General features: G+C 40.7%; 2 protein-coding genes across 8 annotated transcripts in view; one reads left to right on the top strand and one right to left on the bottom strand.

Annotated features, from left to right (window-relative positions):
* toe1 (target of EGR1, exonuclease) overlaps positions 1 to 18,323 on the top strand; it is a 21,927-nt gene extending 3,604 nt beyond the window's left edge. For 3 of the 4 annotated variants that reach the window (XM_072273671.1, XM_072273670.1, XM_072273669.1), the window contains exons 5-8: positions 1,543 to 1,701; positions 3,222 to 3,481; positions 11,267 to 11,438; positions 13,051 to 18,322. In XM_072273671.1, coding sequence (XP_072129772.1) covers positions 1,543 to 1,701; positions 3,222 to 3,481; positions 11,267 to 11,438; positions 13,051 to 13,734 — 1,275 coding nt within the window. In that variant the 3' untranslated portion in view covers positions 13,735 to 18,322. Of the gene's footprint in view, positions 1 to 1,542; positions 1,702 to 3,221; positions 3,482 to 11,266; positions 11,439 to 13,050 lie in introns of all 4 variants that reach the window. The other variant, XM_072273672.1, reaches the window with a different exon arrangement.
* LOC140205864 (dual specificity testis-specific protein kinase 2-like) overlaps positions 17,242 to 24,846 on the bottom strand; it is an 86,934-nt gene continuing 79,329 nt past the window's right edge. For all 4 annotated transcript variants that reach the window (XM_072273662.1, XM_072273665.1, XM_072273664.1 and 1 more), the window contains one exon: positions 17,242 to 24,846. In XM_072273662.1, coding sequence (XP_072129763.1) covers positions 23,819 to 24,846 — 1,028 coding nt within the window. In that variant the 3' untranslated portion in view covers positions 17,242 to 23,818.

Below are 24,846 nucleotides of genomic sequence, written 5' to 3'. Positions count from 1 at the left end.
ATCTAGATCTTGGCTTTATTGTGTTTTCAAAGCACATTCATTATCTCCTTTCCCTTAAAAGACCTGGCATTGATTGTGAGTTTGCCATGACCCCAATGTCTGCAAAAATAATATAAATTAAAAACCTTAAAAATAGTGATCTGTCTCCATTTTTATAATGTGAGAATTGGTCAATTTGTGGGACATTTATTGGACAGGAAGAGAAAGCAATGGAAAAGAGGATGGAAAATGCAGGGAGGTCTCCCAGATGTCCATATGAACTTAGGTTATTGTAGAATTGTGCTTCATTTCACCTTGGCCCTGAATGATGTGAGGGTATCTTTAACAAGTGTTTGTGGGTAACAGTTCTGAGTTAGGTCTGTTTTCTCAATTAGGAAATGGAGAGCAAGGAAGAGAGGATGGATGACAAGAGCAACCAAAGCTCAAACTCACCTATTTTTATTTTAAACTTTACCCCTCTGGTTTCCATTTTGCTCTCATTAATTGATATGTAAAAGTACCTCTCCATTCTGGCCAGATTGTGGTGGTCCTCACATTTTCCTTTGCAATGTTGTTTTGTCTTTGGAAATGGCTAAAGGTTTGGAGTTGTGTATTGTTCATATGCACAAGACAGCTACAGAATATGGGTCAAGATAGAAGGGTTTGTGAATGGTTGAGGGGAGAGTTTGTGAACGAGCCAGTACTGGTGATGGGAGGGAGGGGATAGTGGTGGTGCCAGTAGTGGCATGAGACTATGTTCTTGGGGCAACCTTGGTCAAGTGATCAGATGTTTTCTACTGAAGTGACTTGACAGTGGATCATATCAAGTGAAGGATTTATGTTGCACAAAGTACATTTGTGTTGGAAAGAGGAATTGAAAGAGGGTATTGATCCATGGCTGCTGATTAAGATATTGAGGTTCACAATGGTTAGGCTGATCCATCATGGCCAGAGCTGTAAGCAGCTACCATTAACACTCTATGGAGGTAGCTGGTGCTGTTTTACCAGCTGTTATTGGGATTTGAAAATCACACACTATAGTGTTCTCTTTTGTCCATGGCCTTCTGTCCTCTCCTATCAGATTTCCCCCTTTCCAGCCCTTTATTTCTTTCACCAATCGACTTCCCAGCTCTTTACTTCACCCCTCCCCTTCTCCCAGTTACAGGTAACACCTACTACCTTGTACTTATTCCTCTGACTTCTAATTTCTTTTCCACGTCCTGATGAAGGGTTTCAACCCAAAACATTGACTGTCTGTTCATTTCCGTTGATGCTGTGTGGCCTGCTGAGTTTCTCCAGCGTTTTGTGTATATTATTTTGATTTTCAGCACCTGCAGATTTTCTCTTGTTCGTGTCCAAATATAGTGTTGCCTGCACTTGTCAAATATTCCCAAAGTGTCAGGATTTCATGATTCAGTTTCCCATTATTTTCTGTAACAGAACTTTACAATGTATTTTAAAATGGAATATTTGCACCACAGTGATGTTGTAATGTGGTTATGGATATTTATAATCCATATTGTATGTTAACTAATAGGCTAATTCCCACTATAATTATTTCAGCCAGGTAGTGCGTATTTGAGCCAGGTGTACAACCTCATGCTGCTATGCATGGATGAATATATAATTGAGCCACAATCTGTTCAGTTCCTGGTCCAGCATGGCTTTGACTTCAATAAACAGTATGCTAAAGGGATTCCATACCAGAGGGGGAATGACAAGGTAACAGCAGACTTCATTCAACTCTTATTTTTCATCTGTGCAAAATTTAATGTTTCAGAATTTGTTTCTCCCACCTTTCTCCTTCCATGCTGTTTCAATTGCATTGCAAGTGTAGACTTCACTGATTTCTGTGAAATCTACTTATTGCTGCACTTGATGCTGGTTAGATGGAAGTCTTAAGCAGTCCCTTGGGATCAAGGATGACGTGCTTCGAAGTCTGGTTTTGTAGTTTCTGAGAGGCCAATGAGGTTATTGTAGGAACAAAAAAACTTTTTCATAAATGGAGCAGGTTGATGGGAGCAAGTAAGTCTGTAATTTGTGACCTGGACTCTGTGTACTCCCAGTGCATGACCTCTGTATTCTCAGTGTCATTCCTAATGCCCTTTCTCCACTTTGAGTAGTCATGGGCCAGAAATACTCATGAGTAGGTGACAATGTTACATTTCTTCTGCGAGGTTTTGATCGTATCCTTGGATATTTTCCTCTGTCCACCTGATAAGCTTTTTTATGAACTCAGAACAGTGTGTCTGATTCAAACGTTGTATAGGGCATGCAACAGAGAACGTGGGCTGAACAGAACGTAAGCAGGGCCTCAATACTGGGATGTTGCCCTGGCCAAGGGCACTGATTTTGGTTCTGTTATCCTTGTGATGAATTTGGAGGATATTTGCAGAGAGAGCATTGCTGATATGTTTCCAATGCCTTAAGCATGCATCTTGCAAGTGATCCCAATCTTAGCAATATAGGAGGGTAGATATCACTACCTGATAGACCATGAATATTGTGACAAGTCTGTGGTATTGATTCTTCAAATGCCCTTCCCCACGACCGAAGACTATGCTGGGTCACAAGGTGGTAGTGAATTTCACTGACTGCTTTCATCTGATATATGAGAAGAAGTGGTCTTTGCTTCCCAGGGTTTAACTTTAAATCTTTATTATAGAAGGACAATGTGATGTGGCGGAGGCAGATTGACATAGGACTTATGTTTTTTATGCTTTCACTGAAACATACAATGGTTGGAGCTTGACACAAATACAAATATCATCTACATACTACAGCTTGACCAAAGCTTGGATTATAGATCTCGAGTGCAGTTTTGAGGATTAGCTCCATTCTGTAGTACAGTGCAGCTCTATATAATCCCATTGTCATTTACTTCCTTAGAATGTATCCCACTTCAGATACTGTTGTCAGTTGTGATCAATCACTAAGCTAAACCATGCTTACGTTCAAAGTTCTGCATTCTTTGGGCTGTGGCATATTGTTGGAATGAAGGATCTTAAAGAACGTGTCTGAGACCCATTGACTGTTCGTAGTTTTTGAAGGTTTGTGAAGTTATAAACAGACTTGTAACATAACGCTTAGGTCCAGGGTGCTGTCCAAATAATATCTATAAAGGGTCCATTTAACGATAAAAGTAAAGGATCCCTTCATTCCAATAAGTGTGCAGACTTGAAAGTAAATAACTTAACTCAATTGCTTAAACAATTGGTTACCTTTTTACACTTCATTTACAGCTTAATGAATGTCGTGGTCAGAACATCAGAGCTCTCTTTCTAGAAATCATTCAGTCAAAGAAGCCTTTAATTCTTCATAATGGACTAATTGATTTGGCATTCCTGTACCAGTGTTTTTATGCTCACCTACCAGACCAACTTATGACCTTCACAGCTGACCTATCTGAGATGTTTCCAGCTGGGATTTATGATACCAAGTATGTCTCAGAATTTGAGACTCGCTTTATGTCGTCCTACTTGGAATATGCCTACAAAAAGTGGTAAGTAGTATGAGATGTTCTTAAAACATAGAACATAGAATAGTACAGGCCCTTTGGCCCACAATGTTGTGCCAACCTTCAAACCCTGCCTCCCATATAACCCCCCCAACTTAAATTCCTCCATTTACCTGTCTAGTAGTCTCTTAAATTTCACTACTGTATCTGCCTCCACCACTGACTCAGGCAGTGCATTCCACTCACCAACCACTCTCTGAGTATAAAACCTTCCTCTTATATCCCTCTTGAACTTCCTACCCCTTACCTTAAAGCCATGTCATCTTGTACTGAGCAGTGGTGCCCTAGGGAAGAGCAGCTGGCTGTCCACTCTGTCTATTCCTCTTAATATCTTGTATACCTCTATCATGTCTCTTCTCATCCTCCTCTCCAAAGAGTAAAGCCCTAGCTCCCTTAATCTCTGATCATAATCCATACTCTCTAAATCAGGCAGCATTCTGGTAAATTTCTTCTGTACCCTTTCCAATGCTTCCACATCCTTCCTATAGTGAGGCAACCAGAATTGGACACAGTACTCCAAGTGTGGCCTAACCAGAGTTTTATAGAGCTGCACACATAAAAGTTGCTGGTGAACGCAGCAGGCCAGGCAGCATCTCTAGGAAGAGGTGAGGTCGACGTTTCAGGCCGAGACCCTTCGTCAGGACTAACTGAGGGAAAAGTCAGGAAGGGATTTGAAAGTTGGAGGGGGAGGGGGAGATCCAAAATGATAGGAGAAGACAGGAGGGGGAGGGATGGAGCCAAGAGCTGGACAGGTGATAGGCAAAAAGGATACCAGAGGATCATGGGACAGGAGGTCCGGGAAGAAAGACAAGGAGGTGGGGGGGGACCCAGAGGATGGGCAAGGGGTATATTCAGAGGGACAGAGGGAGAAAAAGGAGAGTGAGAGAAAGAATGTGTGTATAAAAATAAGTAACAGATGGGGAACGAGGGGGGTGTGGGGCATTAGTGGAAGTTAGAGAAGTCGATGTTCATGCCATCAGGTTGGAGGCTATCCAGACGGGATATAAGGTGTTGTTCCTCCAACCTGAGTGTGGCTTCATCTTTACAGTAGAGGAGGCCGTGGATAGACATGTCAGAATGGGAATGGGATGTGGAATTAAAATGTGTGGCCACTGGGAGATCCTGCTTTCTCTGGCGGACAGAGCGTAGGTGTTCAGCAAAGCGGTCTCCCAGTCTGCGTCGGGTCTCGCCAATATATAAAAGGCCACATCGGGAGCACCGGATGCAGTATATCACCCCACTCTCACAGCTATCTGGACTATTCCTCTTCTCACCCTGTCTCTTGCAAAAACGCCATCCCCTTCTCGCAATTCCTCCGTCTCCACCGCATCTGCTCTCAGGATGAGGCTTTTCATTCTAGGACGAGGGAGATGTCTTCCTTTTTTAAAGAAAGGGGCTTCCCTTCCTCCACTATCAACTCTGCTCTTAAACGCATCTCTTCCATTTCACGTACATCTGCTCTCACTCCATCCTCCCGCCACCTCACTAGGAATAGGGTTCCCCTGGTCCTCACCTACCACCCCACCAGCCTCCGGGTCCAACATATTATTCTCCGTAACTTCCGCCACCTCCAACGGGATCCCACCACTAAGCACATCTTTCCCTCCCCCGCCCCCCACATTCCGCAGGGATCGCTCCCTATGCAACTCCCTTGTCCATTCGTCCCCCCCATCCCTCCCCACTGATATCCCTCCTGGCACTTACCCGTGTAAGCGGAACAAGTGCTACACATGCCCTTACACTTCCTCCCTTACCACCATTCAGGGCCCCAAACAGTCCTTCCAGGTGAAGCAACACTTCACCTGTGAGTCGGCTGGGGTGATATACTGCGTCCAGTGCTCCCGATGTGGCCTTTTATATATTGGCGAGACCCGACGCAGACTGGGAGACCGCTTTGCTGAACATCTACATTCTGTCCGCCAGAGAAAGCAGGATCTCCGAGTGGCCACACATTTTAATTCCACATCCCATTCCCATTCTGACATGTCTATCCACGGCCTCCTCTACTGTAAAGATGAAGCCACACTCAGGTTGGAGGAACAACACCTTATATTCTGTCTGGGTAGCCTCCAACCTGATGGCATGAACATTGACTTCTCTAACTTCCGCTAATGCCCCACCTCCCCCTCGTTCCCCATCTGTTATTTTTATACACACATTCTTTCTCTCACTCTCCTTTTTCTCCCTCTGTCCCTCTGAATATACCCCTTGCCCATCCTCTGGGTCACCCCCCCCCACCCCGTCTTTCCTCCCAGACCTCCTGTCCCATGATACTCTGGTATCCCTTTTGCCTGTCACCTGTCCAGCTCTTGGCTCCATCCCTCCCCCTCCTGTCTTCTCCTATCATTTTGGATCTCCCCCTCCCCCTCCAACTTTCAAATCCCTTACTCACTTTTCCTTCAGTTAGTCCTGACGAAGGGTCTCGGCCTGAAACGTCGACTGCACCTCTTCCTAAAGATGCTGCCTGGCCTGCTGCGTTCACCAGCAACTTTGATGTGTGTTGCTTGAATTTCCAGCACCTGCAGAATTCCTGTTGTTTGCGTTTTATAGAGCTCGCATCATTACCTCGCGACTCAAACTCTATCCCTCAACTTATGAAAGCTAACACCCCATGAGCTTTCTTAACTATCCTATCTACCTGTGAGGCACCTTTCAGGGATCTGTGGACATGTACCCCCAGATCCCTCTGCTCCCCCACACTACCAAGTATCCTGCCATTTACTTTGTACTCAATGTGGGCACGTGGCCAAGTGGTTAAGGCATTGGACTAGTGACCTGAAGGTCGTGAGTTCGAGCCCCGGCCAAGGCAGCGTTTTACGTCCTTGAGCAAGGCACTTAATCACACATTGCTCTGCGACAACACTGGTGCCAAGCTGTATGGGTCCTCATAACCTTCCCTTGGACAACATCGGTGTCGTGCAGAGGGGAGACTTGCAGCATGGGCAACTGCCGGTCTTCCATACAACCTTGCCCAGGCCTGTGCCCTGGAGCATGAAGACTTTCCAGGCGCAGATCCATGGTCTCGCAAGACTAACGGATGCCTTAACTTTATACTTGGAGTTTGTCCTTCCAAAGTGCACCACCTCACACTTCTGGGTTGAACACCATCTGCCGCTTCTCAGCCCACTTCTGCATCCTATCAATGTCTCTGCAATCCTCAACAATCCTCTACACTGTCTGCAATACCACCAACCTTTGTGTCGTCTGCAAACTTGCCAACCCACCCTTCTACCCCCAGGTCATTAATAAAAATCACGAAAAGCAGAGGTCCCAGAACCGATCCTTGTGGGACACCACTAGTCACAATCCTCCAATCTGAATGTACTCCCTCCACTACCACCCTCTGCCTTCTGCAGGCAAGCCAATTCTGAATCCACCTGGCCAAACCTCCCTGGATCCCATGCCTTCTGACTTCCTGAATAGGCCTACCGTGTGGAACCTTGTCAAATGCCTTACTAAAACCCATGTAGATCACATCCCCTGCACTACCCTCATCTATCTGCCTGGTCACCACCTCAAAGAAATCTATCAGGCTTGTTAGACACGATCTGCCTTTCACAAAGCCATGCTGACTGTCTCTGATCAGACCGTGATTCTCTAAATGCCCATAGATCCTATCTCTAAGAATCTTTTCCAACAGCTTTCCCACCACAGGCGTAAGGCTCACTGGTCTATAATTACCCGTTGCTTAACGAAGCCTGCTGAATAATCACAGGCACACTGTGCCCCACACCCACTAACATCATTTACAGACATGCAGGCATTGCTCCCCCAGAGATCTGAAGACACACTACAACAAAAATGGAAAAAGGTAAACAGAACTTGGATCCATGGCACCCACTACATCATCATGTGCCGGTTTCCAACTGCCTAAAATCAAGGAAAAGTTTTGCTACAGTGGAGGAACTACCGCACGGAACATCCCCCCAAACATACAGGATTGACCTCTGGCAACAAACAGGAGCCAGAACCCCACCAAACAATACAGTGCAAGACCCCACAGAAATGTTACCAGACGGGGCACTGCTTGACAGACGGAAGTGGTGCACTCTCAACAGAGCGAGAGCGGGAGTTTGTAGGACGGGAGACAATATGGTGAAGTGGGGTTTAAAGACCAGCGAATCCTGTGAGTGTGGCGAAAGGCTGCAGAACATCGAACACGTTCTGTGCAACTGCCCACTCTCACCTGATTTAGCTGAAACTGACCTGCTCAACATCAACTAAACAACACTAGAGTGGCTGGCTGTCCGGTGTGATAAGTTATGATGATAAATTACCCGGACTATCCCTACTACCTTTTTTGAACAAGGGGACAACATTCACCTCCCTCCAATCCTCCAGTACCATTCCCATGGACAACGAGGGCATGAAGATCCGAGCCAGAGGTTCAGCAATCTCTTCCCTCGCCTCGTGGAGCAGCCTGGGGAATATTCCGTCAGGCCCCAGGGATTTATCCATCCTAATATATTTTAACAACTCCAACACCTCCTCTCCCTTAATATCAACATGCTCCAAAACATCAACCTCATTCATATTGTCCTCACCGTCATCAAGTTCCCTCTCATTGGTGAATACCGAAGAGAAGTATTCATTGAGGACCTCGCTCACTTCCACAGCCTCCAGGCACATGTTCCTACCTTTATCTCTAATCGGTCCTACCTTTCCTCCTGTCATCCTTTTGTTCTTCACATAATTGAAGAATGCCTTGGGGTTTTCCTTTACCCTACTCGCCAAGGCCTTCTCATGCCCCCTTCTTGCTCTCCTCAGCCCCTTCCTTGCTGCCTTATATTCCTCAATAGACCCATCTGATCCTTGCTTCCTAAACCTCATGTATGCTGCCTTCTTCCACCTGACTAGATTTTCCACCTCACTTGTCACCCGTGGTTCCTTCACACTACCATTCTTTATCTTCCTCACCGGGATAAACTTATCCCTAACATCCAGCAGGAAATCCCTAAACATCGACCACATGTCCATAATACATTTCCCTGCAAAAACATCACCCCAATTCACACCTGCAAGTTCCAGCCTTATAGCCTCATAATTTGCCCTTCCCCAATTAAAAATTTTCCTGTCCTCTCTGGTTCTGTCCTTTTCCATGATAATGCTAAAGGCCAGGGAGCGGTGGTCACTGACCCCAGATGCTCACCCACTGAGAAATCTGTGACCTGACCCAGTTTGTTACCTAATACTAGATCTAGTATGGCATTCCCCTTAGTCGACCTGTCCACATACTGTGACAGGAATCCGTCCTGGACACACTTACCAAACTCTGCCCCGTCTAAACCATTGGAACTAATCAGGTGCCAATCAATATTAGGGAAGTTAAAGTTCTCCTGAGTTAAAGGACTAAAGATAAAGATTTAAAGATTAACTTTGTTTATCGCATGAAAAAATAAATATACAATGAAATATATTGTTTGCATCAAATCAAATCAGTGAGGATTGTGCTGGTGGGAGGAGAGGGGGCAGCTCACAAGTGTCACCACACATCTGGTGCAACAGCATGCCCACAGCTCATTAACCCTGAACTTGTATGTCTTTGGAATGTGGTACGAGGTGGTAGCACTCAGAAGAAGCACATGTTGTCCAGGAACAACATACAAACTCCTCACGGACAACGGTGGAGGTGAACCCCACTCTTACAGCTGGTTCTGTATTAAGAACATAAGAAACAGGAGCTGGAGTCAGCCATCTGGCCTATCAAACCTGCTCTGCCATTCAATAAGTTCATGGCTGGGCTGACCTGACCATGGACTTATCTCCACATACCTGCCTTTTCCCCATATCCCATAATTCTCCTACTATGCAATAACTATGTAATAATATTACACTAACTGCTATGTTACTGTGCTGGCTACAGTAGAAAAATAATGGGAATCTTGTATGTTTAAAAACCATTTTTGATCTATTTGGGTGTGATGTGGGGGGGTGCAAGCATGAATATTTTTATAAATTGTGGAAAAGCTGGAGTTAAAATATATTGCTAATTGCTGCAGCTAATGCATTCAGCATGCAAAATAATCAAACAAAAGAGTCACATGTACCAAGTTACGGTGAAGAAATGGTCTTGAATGCTGTTCATACAGATCAATTGATTACAGCAGTGCATTGCAGTAAAGCAAAGTAAAACAAAAATGCAGAATAAAGTGTTACAATTACAGAGAGGAGTGTAGTGCAGGTTGACAAGGTGCAAGGTCAGATCGAGTTAAATTGCAAGATTAAGAGTTTATCTTGTACTGGGGAGCCATTCAACAGTATTATAGCAGCAGGATAGAAGACCATAAGATATAGGAGCATATTTAGGCCATTTGACCCACCATTTTGTCATGGCTGATCCATTTCTCTTTCAGCTCCAATCTCCTGCCTTCTCCCTGTACCCCTTCATGCCCTGACTAATCAAGAATCTGTCAACCTCTGCCTTAAATATACCCAGTGACTTGACCTCTACAGCCGCCTGTGGCAATGAATTCCACAAATTTGACGGAAGCTGTCCTTGAGCCTGGTGCTATATGATTTCAGACTTTTGTATCTTCTGCCTGAAGGGAGCGGGAAGAAGAGAGAATGTCTGCGATGGGTGGGGTTTTTGTTTATACTGGCTGCTTTACTGAGGCATCAAGAAGTGTAAGCAGAGAGGAGGCTGGTTCCTGTGATGTGCTGAGCTGTGTCCACAACTCTGCATTTTCCTGCACTCACAGGCAGAGCCGTTGCCATAAGCCACTGTTCATCTAGGTCGGATGCTTTCTATGATCCATCAATGAAAATTTGAAAGGGTCTACGAGAGCGTGCTAGATTTCTTTAGCCTGCTGACAAGGTAGAGGTGCTGGTGCGCTTTCTTGGCTGCACTGTCTATATGGTTAGCCCATGAGAGACTATTGGTGATATTAACTCTTAGGAACTTGAAGCTTGCAACCTCAACACCATTATGTATACAGCAGCATAGGCACCACCCCACTAGTTAACGACCAGCCCTTTTGTTTTCCTGACATTGCGGGAAAGATTGTTGTCATAACACCATGTCACTAGGCTCTCTACCTCCTTTATGTACTCTGATTCATCTTTATTTGAGAACCAGCCACTAGGGTGCTATCATGCAAAGTTGTAAATGCAGTTAGAGCAGAATCTGGTCATGCAGTTATGAGTATACGGAGAGTTGATCAGGGGCTGAGGATGCAGACTTGTGGGACACCACTGTTGAGCATAATCATGATGGAGGTGTTGCTGCCTATTCTTACTGTTTGCAGTCTGTTGTTCACAAAGTCAAATATTAATTTGCAGATGAAGATACTGAGTCCCAGATCCAGGAGGTTGGAGATCAGTTTGCTTAGAATTATAGTATTGAAGGCAGAATGTAGTCAAAACAATAATCTAATGTGGGTGTCTTTAGTGTCTGGATGCTCTCAATGAGTGGTAAAATTGTTACACTCCCACAGACACATGATATGAGCTATTATCAATAAATAGTAAAATATTAAAGTGTCTGACCAGGGGAATGTATTTTTGAAAAAGCTGTTGCTCCAAACTCTCATATGTTCTACACAGTATTTTTTGGGTCAATTTCTGCAAAACAGATATTTCCACAAAATAACTCGCACAGTTTCAACGAAAATCTCGGGAGTGGTACAATGCTGGTTGTTTTGAGTTTTGTATAGCTCTTTATTGACCTCTAGTGGCTTGTAGATTGTTTGTATACGTACCCTATTTTTTATTTATTATTGCCTGAAATCCTAAAGAATTAAGGATGCAAGGTTTATTTGCTTCAATTTACAGCAGAAGAGAGAATACCAAATTAACTGATGCAAATAACAGCCATCTCTCCATTGAGTTCTGCAATTACCGACAGGGATTTGTGGATTATATTGATTATCGCTACTGCAACCTCCCTGAGGCGGACAAGGATGTAACAGAACAGAAAAAAGTCGAAATATGTGAACAGTTTTCTGTGAGTATAATGTCGTTGGTGAAATTTGTACCCTTTTCCATAAAATCCCTCCCTTGAAGTGACTTAGACCAGGGGTCCCCAACCTTTTTCACACCACAGATTGGCTTAATATTGATAACGCAAACACAAGGAAATCTGCAGATGTTGGAAATTCAAGCAACACACATCAAGGTTGCTAGTGAACGCAACAGGCCAGGCAGCATCTCTAGGAAGAGGTACAGTTGATGTTTCGGGCCAAGACCCTTCGTCAAGACTCACGAAGGGTCCTGACAAAGGGTTTCGGCCCGAAACGTCAACTGTACCTCTTCCAAGAGATGCTGCCTGGCCTGCTGCATTCACCAGCAACTTTGATGTGTGTTGCTTAATATTGATAATATTCTTGCGGACCGGCCAACGGGGGGTGGGGGTGGGGGGGGGGGGGGAAGTGTTCAAGTTCAACAGTGCGTGACAGGGAATGAGGAAAGATGTAGCTAACTCATATCCATTCATATCACCAAATCATATTGTTTCCTCACGGCCCAGTGGTTGGGGATCACTGAGTTAGACCATAAGTGGTTTACTCTAAAATTTCTGAATACAATCCCTGAAACAATCCATGGGAACAATAGCCAGATATCTTTGTATACGTTTTTCTGATGGTTATGAAGAATTGGGGATTATATGTTCAGAATAGCATAGCATGACTCTTGTAGCAGACAATATGGGTATTAATTTAATAATTGGTTCCTTGAAGTTGCTATAGCCAGGGGGTAGTTGGGATAAGCTCCCACTGCTTATTAAATGTGCCCAATGGCATGCGTCTCAAATAGCCTCTGACAACTGAAGTCCTGGTCTTCACAGTAGAACGTTTCTACTGACAGGAGAAGGGGCAAAGATGAGTTACTGGTGCCTTAAAACCTATTGCTTCAGGTAGATGGGGGTTGGCAGGTCATCTAGGAGAAGGAAAACTCTGATCTCAAACCCCCACTGCTTTGTTGATATACCCACCCATGGGGAAGGCTACAAGAGTAAACTGCAAGAAAAACTGGAGCTGGAGTCCGTAATGCAGTCCCACATTGAGCTTAGTACTGGCAGCTCCTGCGACACCGCGGGGGTGGAACTGGTTGTTTTGTGAGCAGAACTTAACTATTCAACACCAACATTCTCCAGAACAAAATGATCTCATTAAAGCTTAATAAATTATGCAGCTTGATGGCAGATGTTGGGATATTGTTTCTTAAGGTTGCACACTCTGCCATTGAAGTCAGGCCTCAGAATAAAGGCTTGGCTATGCAGAAACAAAATGAGAAATTTCTTCACTATGTTTGCAATTCTGTACTGACGGAGGCTCAGTGAGTAAATTCAAGACAGATTAGATTATTTGTGATCTAATTTGGTTAGTATAGGAAGGCAATGCTGAGGTATAAAGTCAGACACTTTAGTTGGGTAAAATAGGGCCAAATAGCTCACTACTATTAATGTTCTCGTAAGCAACGCACACAATGTTAAATGTCAACTGTATTCTTTTCTAGCTGGCCTGCCGAGTTCCTCCAGCATTTTGTGTGTGTTGTTCAGATTTCCGGTAGCTGCAGACTTTCTCTTGTTAATGTTCTTATGATATGTCTTTTAAAAGGCTTATGGATGGTGTCGTAATGGAATGAAATGCACGCTGTCACACAATATTGATCTCATCATTGACGAAGATGAACGGATCAAGGATGTTAAAAGAAAGAGGAGAAAGGCTAGAAGACGACGGAAGCAGCAGGCAGTGGATTTGAGTGATAGTGCTGTGGAACCAGAGTCGATAGATAATTTGACTCCTAACGATGGCCCTCCACAAAAGTTACTGTGTGGTGGTAGCGATGAGCAACCAGAAAAAATGGACACTGGGGAGGTTCAGGCTAAGCTTTTAAGTGATGTACAAGCTTCCAATGGCTCCATTTACGAAAAGAACACTGAAGATCCCTGTTCAGGAACAGATATGCAGGACTTAAGCAACAATAAAAAGGGGAATAATCCTGGGAATCAATTGTGTCCAGCAAATGAAATTGTTGTGGAAAGGAACAAAATGGAAAAATGTGATGGAGGTACGCACCGTGCTGGATTTGATGCGTTCATGACTGGATTTATAATGGCTTATATTATGATGTGGAAAAATAGTGAAAATAGCACAGCCACAGATCCTTGGCTCCCAGACTGCCGTAATAAACTTTATCTGAGTGGGAAATCCATACCCTTACAGATTTCTAAAAGCTCTTTTTCAAAATCTTCAAAAGCTCACAAGGCCAAGATTGAATTGGTGTGGGGCAAACACTGAGATTGGGGCCACAAAGTTTATGGCAAATAGTTTTAAAAATGATTTCCAAAACTCCCTTCAGTTTACTTTTATGGTCTTATTTAAAGTAAATGGTAAATTTCTAAAAATGAGATAGCTACTTTAAACTATCTGGTCTTTAAGCAAATATCACAATTCTTTCCCTTTTAGTTTACCTTTAGTTTATGTTTTGGAAGGTGTTTAATAGTACAGCCTCAAATTGAAATCTGATAAAGCATAAGTATTGATAGACTGCCTTTTTCTTTGAGGTACTCTGGATATTAAAGATTTAATCTTCCAGTTATTTATATTGCAGACAGTCCATTGCTTGCAGTTTGAGTAGTTTTTTAAATAACTTTGTCCACATTGAAATCATTTGGAGCAAAACACAAAATAATGGAGAAACTCAGCAGGTCAAGCAGCATCTATGCAGAGGAATAGAGTTGATGTTTTTGACCAAGAGTTCCTCAGTATTGTGTGTGTATTGCTGTCGATTTCCAGCATTGCGTGTGTTTTTGAAGTCATTTGATCATAAAGCACTTTTCCTGTAATTAAAAATCTCATTGTATTTCTTTGATACATAGCAGCATTTTTAAAATTTAAGTGAGTCCAAGTAATTTCCTTAAATCCCTACTGCAAATATGTACTCAAGACATGAAGCAATAGTTATTCTTCAATCAGGTTATTGTGAAGCTTAAAATAAACAAGGACACTCCAGCCTGTATGTTCGTATCTCATCACTTAGTATTGGTTGTGCCTCGTGCTGGAGGGGGTAGATGGCATGTGGCTTAAGTAGGCTGCTCTAAAGGTCACACCATCAGATGAACTTTGCTGGGGAATTCAATCGTCATTTGTAGGTTATATGGTGGAAATATTTGATTCACAAGGTGAAATATACCACAGAATAGTTAGCCATATTCATACAAGCTAGTTAATGGTAACTCAAGATGTCAATGCCTTGATTGTATTGCTAATTATCAAGCAGTGGTGGTTACGTTGAAGAAAATAGAAACATAGAAAACCTATAGCACAATACAGGCCTTTGGGCAAACAAAGCTGTGCCAAACATGTCCTTACCTTAGAGCTACCTAGGCTTACCCAAAGCCCTCTATTTTTCTAAGCTCCATGTATTCATCTGGGTGTCTCTTAAAAGACTCTGTCGTTTCCACCAGCAGCCCATTCCACGCACTCACCACTTTCTGCATTTTAAAAAAAAACTTGCCCCTGACATCTACTCTGTACCTACTTCCAAGCACCCTAAAACTATGCCCTCTCATGCTAGCCATTTCAGCCCTGGGAAAAAGCCTCTGACTATCCACATGATCAATGCCTCTCGTTATCTTGTACAACTCCATCAGATCACCTGTCATCCTCTGTTGCTCAAGGAGAAAAGGCTGAGTTCACTCAACCTATTCTCACAAGGCATGCTCCCCAACCCAGGCAACATCCTTGTAAATCTCCTCTGCACCCTTTCTATGGTTTCCACATCCTTCCTGTAGTGAGGCGACTAGAATTGAGCACAGTACTCCAAGTGGGGTCTGACAAGGGTCTAATATAGCTGCAACATTATCTCTCGGCTCTTCAACTCAATCCCACGATTGATGAAGGCCAATGCACTGTATGCCTTCTTAACCATAGAGTCAACCTGCACAGCAGCTTTGAGTGTCCTATGGACTCAGACCCCAAGATCCCTCTGATCCTCCGCACTGCCAAGAGTCTTGCCATTAATGCTATATTCTACCAAAATGAACTACCTCACACTTATCTGGGTTGAACTCCATTTGCCACTTCTCAGCCCAGTTTTGCATCTTATAAATGTCCCGCTGTAACCTCTGACAGCCCTCCACACTATCCACAAAACACCCCCAACCTTTGTGTCATCAGCAAATTTACCAACCCATCCCTTTACTTCCTCATCTAGGTCATTTATAAAAATCACAAAGAGTAGGGGGTCCCAGAACAGATCCCTGAGGCACACCACTGGTCACCGGCCTCCATGCAGAATATGACCCGTCTACAACTACTCTGCCTTCTGTGGGCAAGCCAGTTCTGGATCTACAAAGCAATATCCCCTTGGATCCTATGCCTCCTTACTTTCTCAATAAGCCTTGCATGGGGTACCTTGTCAAATGCCCTGCTAAAATCCATATACACTACATCTACAGCCCACCTTCATCAATGTGTTTAGTCACATCCTCAAAAAACATTCAATCAGGCTCGTAAGGCACAACCTGCCTTTGACAAAGCTATGCTGACTATTCCTGATCATATTACACCTCTCCAAATGTTCATAAATCCTGTCCCTCAGGATCATCGCCATCAACTTACCAACTACTGAAGTAAGACTCACTGGTCTATAATTTCCTGAGCTATCCCTACTCCCTTTCTTGAATAGGGAACTACATCCGCAACCCTCCAATCCTCTGGAACCTCTCCCGTCCCCATTGATGATGCAAAGATCATCGCCAGAGGCTCAGCAATCTCCTCTCGCTTCCCACAGTAGCTGGGGTACCTCACATCCGGTCCCGGTGTCTTATCCAACTTGATGCTTTCTAAAAGCTCCAACACATCCTCTTCCTTAATATCTACATGCTCAAGCTTTTCAGTCCACTGTAAGTCATCCCTACAATCGGCAAGATCCTTTCCCATAGTGAATACTGAAGTATTCATTAAGTACCTCTGCCATCTCCTCCGGTTCCATACACACTTTTCTACTGTCACTTGATTGCTCCTATTCTCTCACATCTTATCCTCTTGCTCTTCACATACTTGTAGAATGCCTTAGGGTTTTCCTAACGAAGTCCTGACGCAGGGTCTCGGCCTGAAACGTCGACTGCACCTCTTCCTAGAGATGCTGCCTGGCCTGCTGCATTCACCAGCAACTTATGTGTGTTGCTAGGGTTTTCCTTAATCCTGTCTGCCAAGGCCTTCTCATGGCCCCTTCTGGCTCTCCTAATTTCATTCTTAAGCTCCTTCCTGCTAGCCTTATAATCTTCTAGATCTCTATCATTACCTAGTTTTTTTTTAAAACTTTTCATAAGCTCTTTTCTTCTTGACTAGATTTACAACAGCCATTGTACTCCACGGTTCCTGTACCCTACCATCCTTTCCCCGTCTCACTGGAACGTATCTATGCAGAACCCCACGCAAGTATCCCCTGAACATTTGCCTGGGGATATTTTTGGAAATGTGCAAAAGTGCTCACTGTTAGGAACTTGAAGCATAAATTTGATCTAGGAACACATGCATTTCCTCAAAAAACTTGCTGCATGCAACTGAGTAACTTTGAAGATATGTCCTCAACTTCTGATGAAAGCAGCATATTGTTTTATAGATAATTTGATATAAGGTGTAGACAATTTGCCCAAATCTAATGCAAGAGTAGTAATTCAAAGAAGTGTGAAATAAAACATTAAGCATGTCATGTCCATCACCCTTTCACTATTTGTGACTTGAGAAACGGCCTCAATTGCTGGAAACCATAATAGAAGCAAAATTTTCACTTTAATTTAAAGTTTTATTATAGAGTTCTGAATTTTAAGACATTTATCAAATATCTTCATAAATATGAAAATAGATCTACAATAAACATTTTCTTCCCATTGCAAAAAATTGCATAAAATGTAGTGACAATGTAAAGGCATTATTACAAGTGCAAACAATCTAGTTACTTAAGTATCTAATAGAACATGTTAAAAGGATAATCATAGGTCATCGTTTAAACTTGCATATCTCAAAGTAAATGATACAGTACTGTGCAAAAGTCTTAGGTGCTTTCAAAATAATCAAAAAAATTACTATAAAGAACAGTAAACAGTTTTAAAAAATTAATTTAAGTCACCATTTGGTGTGACCACACTTCAAAACTGCATCAAATCTGATACACTCATGCAGTTTTAAATGAAAAATTGGCTGTTAGGTTGTTCCAAGGACCTTGGAGAACTTGCCACAGTGCTTCCACAGACTTTTGCTACCTCGCTTGCTTGTCTGTCAGTCAAGGTAATTCCAGACAAACTCTGGTGTTGAGATCAGGGCTGTACCATCTGAAACCATAAAAATCTAGGGTGCCTAAGACTTTTGCATAGTACTGTACAAGAATGGTCATGAGATGTACTGAAACAAAACAAATTGCATTTAAGTTTAATCAATAACTCCACAGTAGACACAAAACAGCTTTCAAGTTTCCATTGAAGAACATCCTTTTCGGGGACTTTGCCCAGTTTAACATTTCTTAGAACCAACAGTTTCACAATTTCTGAGTCATTCGAAGTCATTAATGAATTTTTCTTAATAAATTGGAAAGGATCACTTCATTTCACATTCTGACTCATAAACATTGTACAACTATTTGAGTTGTCTTCTTTTTGCAACCACAGTTCTCCAGTTATTTATTCAATGTATACTATTGTAATTAAACAACTTTCTGGAAAATGTACAATTAAGTTTGATTAATGAACAAATTCACATTAATATTGCTATTCAATGTCAACACTTGTGGGTTGAATTTCCACAGCATCCGTTGATACTCCGTTCTTCACAGAGATTCATTTTCCATAATACAACCTATATGACCAAATAAATCCAAATATGTACAAGGGCAAAATTACTTGTGGCAATTCTTACAGAATTACAAACCGTACAGTACTTCATTTAAAGGCTTTCTATTACAACTAGATCATTTGCAGTGGTAAATATACCAAATAGTTCAAAGTCTACAACTTTTCCATAATCATTACAAAAATAATTTTCCTAAGTCTCTAGCAGGCTTCAACATCCTATACAGCCCATTAATAAAAACAGCAAAACCTACATAGTTCCCCAAACCATATAGAAAGTGTTTATATTTGGTTCTGTTATGATTCAAAGTAACTTTCATTCTCCAAATCCAATGTCCTTATGTTACATTTTGTTGCCAGATTGATTTGTTCTTCAAACAAGCTAATAGTTTTTTCTCCCCCATGACTGCAGCAGATGGAAATTACAGACTCCAAATAACCTTAGTTGACTGAATACATACTTCACTTGTCATTGTAGAACTAATAATCACCAAAAACAACCTGTGCTGATTTCTACATAGAGCCAAGCACCAACAGTTTTTGAAATCAAAACTTGATAAACAAACGAATTCCAAGTCCATTAATGGTTGCTTTGTAGTCTGATAAAGATGACACTTCCATTGGTATGGTGTGGTGTTCTCCATTTTCATACCATTTCAACAAGTATGAACTATAAAGAAGTACCCAGAGCCCATTTACTGTTCTACAATAAACTTAAATTTTCAGATGAAATCACACTTGTTAGACATTTGATAAAATAGCTTTAGCTGCATTGAATAGCTATTTGGAGCCTGGAGTTTCCCTTAAAATTCCAGATTAATTCATCATAAAAGCATAGCCAGGAAGTTATTTAAATGATGGAAATGTGAATATTAGCTGCTTAAATACATTATATTTCCCCCCACTAGGAAAAATGTGAAGGAAATTAATTATCAAATAGCAAACTATCAAGTACAACTTAATTTTTTCCACTTAAATGTATTTGCTAACAAAAGTCTCACAGTGAAAACTTCCTTAATGGAAGACCAATTGATAATCAAAGTCCTTTACAAACATTTTTAAATGGAGTTCAAGTAACAATTCTTTCTAAACCTTGACAATTAAATCTAGAATTAAGAATTTAAAACTTTAAGAAATTGATTTCAAAAGTTTTATTGCCAAAATTGTTTCCCAATTTGCCAAACCATTTTAGAAAATAATGCATTTCCAAAAATAATGCCCAATGCACGTTATAATACTGTACATTTAACTGTTAAGTTCACAAACCAGGAAACCATTTATCCTCAATCAGCATAGACAAAAATTCTGCTGCATGAAAACAAGTCATTCATCCAATCTGTAGCTGTGATCAAAAGTACCTCTCATTTACAATTTTTCCAATTAGTGGTTTTCAAATCATAACTTAAATAACCTTGAATTAGAGAGTTGAAAATTGATGGACTTGCTTGTGAATTTGAAGTGGTGGATAAAGCTTCTGAAAAAAGTAGTTTCCTCTCTATCCACGGAAAATACAGGTTTCACAGCATCTATTAGGAGCTTCCAGACAGATCACAATGCTTGGGTGATCATTAGTTTGAAAATTAATAAAATTCTACTTAAAGCAAAATAGTCTTTCCTGGGCACATCAAGCTCACTGGATTACCTGACCATTTTAGATCGGCCATTATGCTTCTCAAAACTCTGCATTTTAGTTATTTAAACATACACTTCATCTGGAGTTGCCTGCAAAGCCCACAGCCACATGGTAGACTGACTATTGGTCAATATTCTCCTCCATCTTCCTATTTTCATTTGAAACATTGATATATGATTTCACAGTGCATGTTCCAGATCTCCTATATGGAGGGTCCCAAGTACAGCTAACTAGTTATACTTTAAGGATCCATGTAGATGTAACAAAAGCGTGGTTATGAAAGCAGCTCAAAAATAGGCAAGTGAAAACACCTAATTAAAAATGTAATCCACACCTCAGTACAAGATTTAGCATGTCCCTCTAAGTTCAGAAATGAAGGTAGTTAATCATTAAATGAAAAGCAATGAACTCTATAGAAAAAAGTTGAATAATTTCTGAAGCCTTTTTTTAAAGCTACTATTTTGAATAGTTTAGAAGCTTGCAGATTTTCTTGCAGCCATGGGATAAATTCCAGTATTGCACACTAAAAGGGCACTCAGCTTTCTCCATTGCACTATTGAGAAAATAGGTGGTACGCAGAAATTTGAAAATAATGTAAGGTACATTAGTCATATGCAATTTTTTGTCACCTATTTTCTGCAAGTACCAAGGCGAGTCCCAGCTTATTTTCAGATCATTATGCTCCTAGTTACTTTAATAACTAATAACCATATCACATTCAGAAACAAGACTTTCTGGAAGATGTCACTCAACAAACTATTCCTAAAACTACCTGTTTTCTGCTCAGTTACAGCCATGTAATAGACAAGTTTTGGTACAGAGCAACTCAAAATAGCACTAATTAAGCTATATTTGGCTGTACATAGACTAAAGAAAAACAGAACTGGATTTAAAATGCAATCCCACTAGTTTTCTGTCCTTTAATACCTGGTTCTGTTTAGAGAAAGCAAAGTAGCAAGAATACTCAATTCAGAAATGGAAAATTGTAAAATTTTGACCGTTCAGATCAAAATAAGGAACTCCTTACACTCAAATTTCTGTATAATTTCTTGATGGATATAAGAGTAACTACAGAATGGGATCCAATGATTGAGGGAGATGGGGAGCTGCGTTCATTAAAGAGGGTCAAGTATGAAGCAATCTAAGTTCCAGCAAAAAAAAATTAAACTGCAGATGCTGGAGATCCAACCAAAAACAATCAGCAGGTCAAGGAGTACCTGCAAAAAGAGAAACCATTAATATATCAGCTCTGTGATTCAACTCTTTCCACAGATCCAACCCAGCCTGCTGATCATATCCAATATTATGATCCAAAATATTTTCCATTTCCAAAGGAAAATAGTTCGTATGTTTTTGCTGTACAACTCCCCCCACCCTCCCCGCCATTGTTGATTTGGATGGTTATAAATCAGTACATTGTATATCTGCCCACTTGGTATCAGTAATTAATTTATGTAAAACAGTGTGTGAAACTAAAACTAAGTAGAAAGAATCAACACAAAGTTTAACCAAACCAAAAGAAAGAGGTATTCTAGTTTAAAAATACAAAATCACATGGATTGTCACTTGAACAATATAACATTATAACAGTAACCCAAACCATGGCCAATTGGTGGTCAAAGATGATGTCAAGCAATGTGTTACCATCTTCAAAATAAAGCTCATTAAAGTACAGTACAAGATAATCTCTGCTAAAAACACTTATGCAGCACTTACAATCTCAGCCAAGATTTCAATCTTAATAGTTAGAACGAATTACGTAGTGCAACTTATTTAAACATCTTCATGAGAAGAAATGATAAACTGAGCAGAAGCAAGGAAGGACTTTTTCTATTCTGGTATTGGATTACATGGGTCATACCTCAAAGTGAATGCAAGTCATTTTCTCTATAGAATTATGCATTGCTTGCACACCTCTGGCACAGAAAATAGAAAAATGTCACCAAGATGATTTTTTTATATATATTATATATATATATATATATATATATATATAAAAAAAAAAGTTCAGGAACTAACTTCAAGATTTAACAGTTCATCCCATCAAGGAATCCCAAAAGCACATTCAAACAAAGAAACCAAGAAAAATCCAAGGGAATTTCTAAACCAAACAAGCCTCAATGCAAATAACGCAGCTAGCCAAATTAACGTAGGATTCAAACGCACTTCAGTTTTAATTAAAAACTAGAGAGCATTAAGTAAATGGTGCAATCCGATTAACACAACTGTCTTCACCATAATACTGTAACTTGGATGGTCAAACTGAATATTATTCAAAAGAAAACTGGTCAAATCACAAAATAAATAAACATACATAAAAACGTAAAACTAAAATAATGCAATTTAAAGAAATTAGAAGCAAATGCTGATCAATTAATTTAATTTGATGGGTCTAAATAGTGGGCGACATCGCGCATCTGTTGACTACATCAAATTCGACTGGGGGTACAAATTGACAGATTATCAACAATACAATAAAATGCATAGTAGGAAAATCTGGAATAAGTTTGAAAAAAATGGTCAAGATAAACTGAGGTAACTTTACCATTAGTTAAGGTGCAAATTATATGGTCTAATTTACCTTAATGAATATTTCCAATCTAGATTAAATCCAGACTTCGCTTAAACAAAGATGTAAAAATAAAAATTCTGTAATTCACATCCATTATTAAAACCTTAACTAATTGATTAAATAAAAAGCATTCTCCACAAGGAGTAGTAGTATGCATCTCGATAAGAGGAAGGAAGCAGAAAATACAAAATCTACACTTAAATCATGGCACAACAGCCAATTACAAAGAAATACAAAAGAGTTCACATTTTTTGAGATCAAGAGAAGAAAGCTAATTTGAACAAAATCTCAAAATAATGGAATTGATTGCACAGTAAAAGATAAATACACTATTGATTTTTTTTTTCTGCAAACTTGAAAATCTTTGCACTAATCCTGTGAGTTGACCCATCATAGATGATTACAGACATGGCACCTTGTGGCAATACATCCAACTCTGTTACAGTAGTCCAGGTTGAAATACAAAATATACAGTAGTAACATCTTTCAAGCTATAGGAAAGTGATGAAGTGCTTGTCTTGTAGTAAGAAATCTTTATGGTCCACCTTGTTAATTTGAGTACAGCTTAACTTTAGTCAAAAATTACATCATTCATGTGGACACAAAGTATTGATAAACACAGTTTACTGTGTACTGGTACCCTTGGATTTGCAGGCTATCCTTAAAGGTAACACAGTACTCTTACCTCGCACAGATTTATGTAGAAACATGAAAAATACAATGAAATAGATTTTTAAATAATTCGTAAAATATAGATGTAATTTTTTGAGAGGAATCTCGACTAGCCCACAAATAAAAAGTTGGTTATTTTTCCCAATAAATATCCCAGAAAATTTTAACTGCAAGACCAGCTATTAAAGACCATAGATGATGCAACAAATCATTTCCAATACAGGAAAATGGAAAATATTTACTTGTTTACAAGCCGAGGAAAACTAGTCATCAAACTGATACCTCACAAATACTGAAAGGCGCTGGGGTACATATTGCATGCATGCAGATGATATTTAGTAGAAGTTACCTTTGGCTGGTTTATAAAGCTACTTCCATAAAATATATGAATCAATTAGAAATAAGATGCAAAAGGTTTACCCAAATAAGTCAATTTATCTTACTGGCCAATCACCAAATATCAAATTAATCAGAATAGACTGTGATCCATGGTACCTGCACCTCAAAGTTTGAAAAGAGCTTTGGAATTCTAGACTTTCATATCATTCCTGACCAAATAAAAATAACTGGATTTTTTTTTTTTTTTTTTTTTTTTTTTTTTTAAATCAAGCAGAAAGTTGTTAAAAGTAACCAACACAATTTATGAATGTTTCTTCAAATATTGCATTTTGACTGAAGGTGGCAAGGATTTGAATTCATGCATGGATTCAGCACCACAGAGGAATGCCCATCCACGTCAGATGCTTCAGCACAATTACCTGGGTCTATTTCATCTCGCTCCAGTGCAATACTGACACTAAAAGATGACTTGTGTTCTGGTATTGCTAATTTTGACATGTCCCTCTGCATTTCTCGCTCCTTCACTTCTTCACTGGAAATTGAGCTATTCCAGTTACTGCAAGATGTACCATTTAAATTTGGCTCATTGCCTCTTGTTATACAATTACAATTCAAGCTCTCTGGAACGCGGAGACAGTAGCTTTCTTCAGTTTTTAAGGTGTTTAGTTGTGTCCTGCGCTCTGTACACAGGTCATTTCCATCCGGTATGTCTTCACTTCCTGAACAGTCCATAGCATCAAACTGTTCTGATGAAAGAGATTGCGGAATTGGAAGTTTCTGTTTAAATGGTGGAATCTCCGAAACAGAATATTTGGAAGTGTTCAACACTTTCTGTCTCACATCCGTTCCCAACTGCACCGGGTCACATTTCCCCAATGTTAATGAAAAGGGCCCAAAACTATGACATTCTTTTGTTGGCAAAACAGGTGAAACTGGAAGGGATCGATATCGTCGCTCAGAGACGAGAGTTTCCTGAAAATCCCCAGTAAGGTTCTGTTTGGCTTGGGTTGTTGAAATGAACGAGCAGTCTGCAGAATCAGGTGAAGGCAGGTCAAATGCTAGAGATATTACCGATTTACTTGGTGTGTCTACAAATTTTATTTTTCCACCTTTCAAGTCCTGCCTTGCAATGAAAGGATTAATTTTGTGTGACGTTCCCTTGCTAGGAGTATAGTATGGATCTTGGACATTAATCTTCCGACTAACTTTTCGGGTAAAGAAATCAGACCGACTGCGAGAAAGCCATATATTACGACGTGGCCGAGGCGATTTGGGTGGAATCTTATCACTTGAACATACCAGAGGACTGCATCTTTTTATTGCCTGTCCTTTCTCTCCAGCAC

Source organism: Mobula birostris, chromosome 12 (genome assembly GCF_030028105.1).
Source record: "Mobula birostris isolate sMobBir1 chromosome 12, sMobBir1.hap1, whole genome shotgun sequence".
Classification (NCBI taxonomy): domain Eukaryota; kingdom Metazoa; phylum Chordata; class Chondrichthyes; order Myliobatiformes; family Myliobatidae; genus Mobula; species Mobula birostris.
Note: the sequence above shows the minus strand (reverse complement) of the source record. Positions and strands in the feature narration are given on the sequence as shown.